We start from the raw sequence: 5,750 nt of genomic DNA, 5'->3' as shown, positions 1-5,750 counted from the left end.
AAAAAAAAAAAAAAAAGAAATGAGTACTTACTGAGTTATATTTATTTTTTAAAATTTTTGTTGATAATATGCACAGCAAAACATACACCCATTCAGTAATTTCTGCATGTACAATTCAGTGACATTGATTACATTTTTCAAGGTGTGGAGCCATTCTCATCCTCTTTTTCTGATCTCATCTTCCTCCATTAACATAAATTCACTGCCCCTTAAGTTTTCTATTTAATCTTTTGAGTTGCTGATGTCAGTTTGACCACATATTGATGGTTCTTTAAAAGAGCACAGTGCTCAAGGCAGACACTCTTTGCTAATTACTCTAAACTTTTTTGGGGTGTTGGTAGTGTAGTGCCTAAGGCATTTGATTGCCAACCAGAAGGCTGGTGGTTCAAACACATCAGCCACTCCTCGGAAGGAAGATTGAGCAATCTACTTTCGTAGTGATACTGCCTCAGAAACTGAAGGAGGGGTGGACATGAGTCGGATCTGACTCGACGGCAGTGAATTTGGTTTTGTTTTTTTTTAAAGATTAAAAGCTAGCTGTAGTCTGAATGAATCAAGTCTATGGAACAAAGCACCCCAGGTGGGACATAAACTTTATTTTTTTATTTTCAAATTCGAAGAGGAGAGATTAACATGACAAATAGTATTATAAACCCTGTCAACAGAAGAGAGAATATATTTATAGAACTAGCCTATCCCCAGAATAAAAAAGGTAGTTGAGAAGAAACATTAGGAATGTAGCATTTGGAACTGGGTGGACCCAAGAAACCCAAACCCTAGCTGACCACCTCTGTTAAGGAGCCTCCTGAGACTAGTGCCTGCACAGCAGGGTGCTGCCCAGCAGAGAGGATTAATGTTTTTTCTATAAAGAACCAGTGTTGAGTATCAAAATACCACAGAACAATCATTTTCCAAGTCCTGCATTTATATCTTTATTTTGTTTAGACCTCAAACACATTCTATTCAGTGGGGAAAGAGATATCTATGATTTCCCTGGTTATGTTAGGAAACGTCTTCAGGAAAAGATTAACTGTATTTATTGCAGTGGGAAAAGCAAAGTACTTAATCTACTCAATAACCATACATGCCAAATGTCAGGAGTGAAGAATTAAATATAAGTACCTCAAATGACAATTTTATTAAGCCATAGAGCTGAGTCTTGAGTGACTATTAGCATATATAGCACTTTCATCGGGAGCTCTGGTAGCGCAGTGCCTAAGGCACTTGATTGCTAACCAGAAGGTGGTTTTAATCACAGATGCACTTGAATTATCAAATATTAGAAATTTATAATAAGAAATAGCATTGAGAAGGAATTATGATCATTTTCTTGGAAGAAAGATGGGGCAGTCTACTTCCGTAGTGATACTGCCTCAGAAACCCAAGGAGGGGTTGCTTGAGTCGGTTCCGACTCGATGGCACATAACAACAACAACAACAGCATTTTCATCTAGCCCTTACGTGTATCATGTATCAGAACAGAAGCACTAAACATACCTGGTAAATAATGTATAACTCAGTTCACTCAGGGATAAAATAGATCTTCATTTTTGAAATCTATGTACGGGGGCAGATTCTCTGATTATACATTAAGGGCCATGTAGATGACATTTTAAACAATGAAAGACTTAAGTGTCCTATGTAGCAATGACTAATTAAGTATAGAAGCATTCTTTAAATTTGGTTGATTTTAATCAGGATTGTCTCTGTCTTAGTACCACGAAGGCCCTTAAATTCTTTTTTTGTAAACTTGCCACTGTGGGAGATCTGATACTTAGTCTTTCTAGGCTAACACCATAAAATGCAGATCATTCTCTTTCTTTGCTTGGTCTATGACTAGTTGAGCCTTCCCCACCCCACAAATCCTAAACCTAGATTAACAGTGAAAAAGGATATTTGAAATGAAAATCATGTCTACACTTTTTCCATCTCAGCTGTGTATTTGCAGCTATTCTTTCTACAGTAGGGAGTGTTCTGGAGTACCTAGACAAGAAGCTCGAGTGCCATAGTGGGTAAGGCATTTGGCTGCTAACCAGAAGGTTGGTGGTTCAAACCCAACAGCTGCTCCACAGAAAGAAAATGAGGCAGTCTACTTCCATAAAGATTTACAGCCTTGGAAACTCAATGGGAGTCACTATGAATTGGAATCAACTTGATGGCCGTGGTTTGTTGTTGTTGGGGTGCCTAGATTTCTACACATCAGCTTACTTAGGTTTTAAACTAGATCAGTACTCTTTGAAGAATTACTTCATCTCAGCAGGTACCAACTTATTTCAGTGTCCTCTGAACTCACCCATCTTCCCCATTTTTTCCTGGGCTACTCACTAGCATATTATATGATCTGTGACTGAACCCTCCTTCCTTCCATTGGATCCTTAGTTACCATTACTGACCTAGCAGGTATTTCCATTGAGTTTTCTTAGTATTACTGGTTTTGAGCTCACAAAATCCTTTTTGGTGTTTCCCCCCCTATTTTATTTCTTGGCCACAAAGTGTTAATAAGACGTGCCCTATTCTGTGGTTCTTCTACCTTCCTTCATGTCTCCCTCAGTCTCTCTCTGTGTGAGTGTGTGTGTGTGTCCCCGTTTCTTTGTGTTTAAGAGCAGTTCTTTTGGATAGCTTTTGGCTAGATTAGGTTCTAGTTTGTGACTACTTACCTTGCATATTCCTTCTGTTACTGTATTTAACATTATAGACCAATTTCTGAATATACCAGTCACATCAACCATCCATATATCATTTCAGTCCAATATATTTTTAATGGTTTTTTTTTATGCCATGCTAGACCACCAATGTAATCTCTAATACATTCTCATGAGACATATCCCCAATCTGTTATAGAGACAACCTTTCTTAGTCTCCATCTTCTTCCTTACTTTTTCCCATGTTTAGAAGTTGGCCTTCTCACTGCTCTTCCCCAGAAGCAGGTTAACTAATTTCCTACCAAAGAAGTGGTGGAAGGTGGTTTTAATCACAGACGCACTTGAATTATCAAATATTAGAAATTTATAATAAGAAATAGCATTGAGAAGGAATTATGATCATTTTCTGTTATTGAGTCACAGATCATTTATCTCCTCTTAACTTCCCACTTGAAATTTCTTATGCTAAGTTACTTGTTGTGATACTCCAAAACCTAGAAGAATCTTAGAAATACTTGGGGTGCTTTAAAAATAAGAGTACAGTTTCCCAGGCAGAAGCCAAAGAGTTTCTTATTCTAGTCATTTGTCTTTACTATCCATTCTAGATACTAGCTTCATATGAATAGTCCTGAAATACTGTTTTCATAGCATCATTCCGTTTCTCCACCAGTCACTGATGTGTCTAACACTTAGTAGGTATATAACCTAGAGCAAGTTATCTGCATTAATTCTATTTATTCAACAAATGTTTATCGAGTACCTACTGCGTGCCAGAAATTGTTGTAAATACTGGGGATACCATGGTAATAAAGATGGCAGAAAGTAAATGTTATGAATTTTGTATTTAGTAATGTAAGAAGAAAATAACTAAATCCATACTATAATATCAGAGGTCATGAAAAAAATGCAACAGGTTAAGGGGCTAGAATGTGATAGTAATGGTAGTGAGGGCAACTTACTTAGATTGGGTGCTTAGAGACTTCTGTGAGGAAATGGCATTCAGGTGGGGACTTGAACTAAGAGAAGATAGTGTGCATATACTGAGAAGAGTAAACAAGGTGTAGGGTGAAAAGAAATGAAGTCAAAATAAAAACTTTGGGTATTATTCTCAGTGCAGTGGGAAGCTACTTGAGGATTTCTTTCTTTTTTCCCCTTCTTTTTGCTTTTTTTTTTTTTTTTTTAAGCAACAGAGAGCCTATAATCTGCTTTGCATTTTAAGAAAAACAACTGGGTACTATAAGAAGACTTCATTGATGGGAAGAGTGCAAACAGAGAGTCAAGCTAGGAGGATATAATTGGAGTCTAAAAAAGAGATCATCTTGGCCGTGAGAAATGAATCAGTTTCTACTTCGAAGGATTACAGAATAATTTATATGAGAATAACCTTTCTGCCAAAGACAAGTATAAAATTTGTATAAAATATATAAATAATTGCACCAATAATTTCAGTGAGTAAGAGAACAACAAACATGAGAATTTGAGTGGGTAAAATCCTAGAGGGAACAGTGGTACATGGATGAGGTGAGCTCTGCATTCACCTTTACTTTTTTTTTAAATAGCTTTTTTGTTGTGATTTTGGGTGAAAGTTTATAGAGCAGATTAGTTTTCCATTCAGCAATTCACACAGTTTGTTTTGTGACACCAATTGCAATCCCCACAGTGTAACATCACTCTTCCTACTTCTTCTCTGTATTTACTGTTTCCATTCCTCCTTCCCTCCTGTTCCTTTGTGGCTTTTAAGCTTTAACCCTTTGATTTCACATGGTTGATTGTTCTAAAGAGCAGGTCCTTCCCTGGTGTGTTGTTTGGCTGAAAGTTGAGCCACAAGGGTGAGTTCAGTTCTACCCTCAAAGGGCCACAGTCTGGGGTTTTACCAGTGTCTATCAGACCAGTAAGTTTGGTCTTTTTAAAAAATTATTATTATTTTGAGTTTGTTCCACCATTTTCTCCCACTGTATCCCGGGGGGGGGGGGCAAAGAAAAAAAAAAACTCACTGCCATCGAGTTGATATAACTCATTGAGTTAGATCTAACCCCCATTGAGTTTCCAAGGCTGTAAATTTTTATGAAAGCAGATTGCCTCATCTTTCTTCCACAGAATGGGTGGTGGGTTTGAACCACCAGCCTTTTAATTAGCAGCCAAAGGCCCTAACCACTACACTACCAGAGCTCCTTCCATTACCTCCTATTTTGATCCCTTTCAGAGAGGTCAGCAGTGGTAGTTAGGTATCATCTAGTTCTTCTGGTCTCATGGTCATGGAGGCTGGTGTTCCCGTGGTCCATTAGTGCTTTGGACTAATTGTTTCCTTGCGTCTTTGATTCTCTTCAGTCTTCTTTGCTCCATATAGGAAGAGACAGTAGTTGCACCTTAGATGGCTGCTCACAAACTTTTAAGACCCTGTCACTACTCACCAAAGTAGGATGTAGAACATTGTCTTCATGGACTATGTTAATGCCAATTTGCCAATTGACTATGGTCCTGAGCCTGCACGCCCAGTGACTCATTCCCTCAGGTGTTTGGTGATGACTAAGAAGTTTTCATAACTTTGCCCTGTATGTTCTAGTATATTCGTGAACATATTTGAAGACATATAAATGCCTATGTAGAAATATCGTCAGTGAAACCTGTGTATGTATTCAGGGGTATAATCCCGTTCCCCTTCCCACACCTGTTCAGCTGTGTCTACGCATCCACTGGTAGATACTGTTACCACACAGTTGTGTGTGTGATAGTTCCTACATACTTGTTGCCTTTGACTCTTGCGCTCCTCTCACTGTCTTCCTTTGCCTTGATCATTTAGTGCTGGCCTCCCCCTTACTGTGTATTGCCTTTCTCTTCACCCAGGTTTTAACCTTACAGCATTTGCCTGTTCACATCATAGGTATAGAGGCTAAACAGAAAGTGGTGGGGGTGGAGGGTACTTGTTTTGTTTTCTTGGACTACAGAAAGAAAGTTGGAATTTGGAACTGCCAGTGTAACCAGCACTTGAGAGGCAAAAATTATAGACAAGAGGAGTTCCGGCAAGATGGCGGACTAGGCAGAAGGATTGCACAGACCCTCTTCAACAAAGAAAAGGGAAACCAATTAACACAGACACAGAAGATAATC

General features: G+C 38.5%; 1 protein-coding gene across 1 annotated transcript in view; it reads left to right on the top strand.

Moving 5' to 3' along the window:
* Positions 1 to 5,750, top strand: part of RUNDC3B (RUN domain containing 3B) — a 218,801-nt gene that overhangs the window by 111,510 nt on the left and 101,541 nt on the right. The window contains exon 6 of the mRNA XM_007939844.1: positions 4,740 to 4,751. Within this exon, the coding sequence (XP_007938035.1) occupies positions 4,740 to 4,751 (12 nt within the window). The remainder of the gene's footprint in view (positions 1 to 4,739; positions 4,752 to 5,750) is intronic.

The sequence above is a fragment of the Orycteropus afer genome, unplaced genomic scaffold (genome assembly GCF_000298275.1).
Source record: "Orycteropus afer afer isolate SDZICR_OR568_19922 unplaced genomic scaffold, OryAfe1.0 scaffold00063, whole genome shotgun sequence".
Lineage (NCBI taxonomy): Eukaryota > Metazoa > Chordata > Mammalia > Tubulidentata > Orycteropodidae > Orycteropus > Orycteropus afer.
This window is presented reverse-complemented; position numbering and strand designations above follow the sequence as displayed.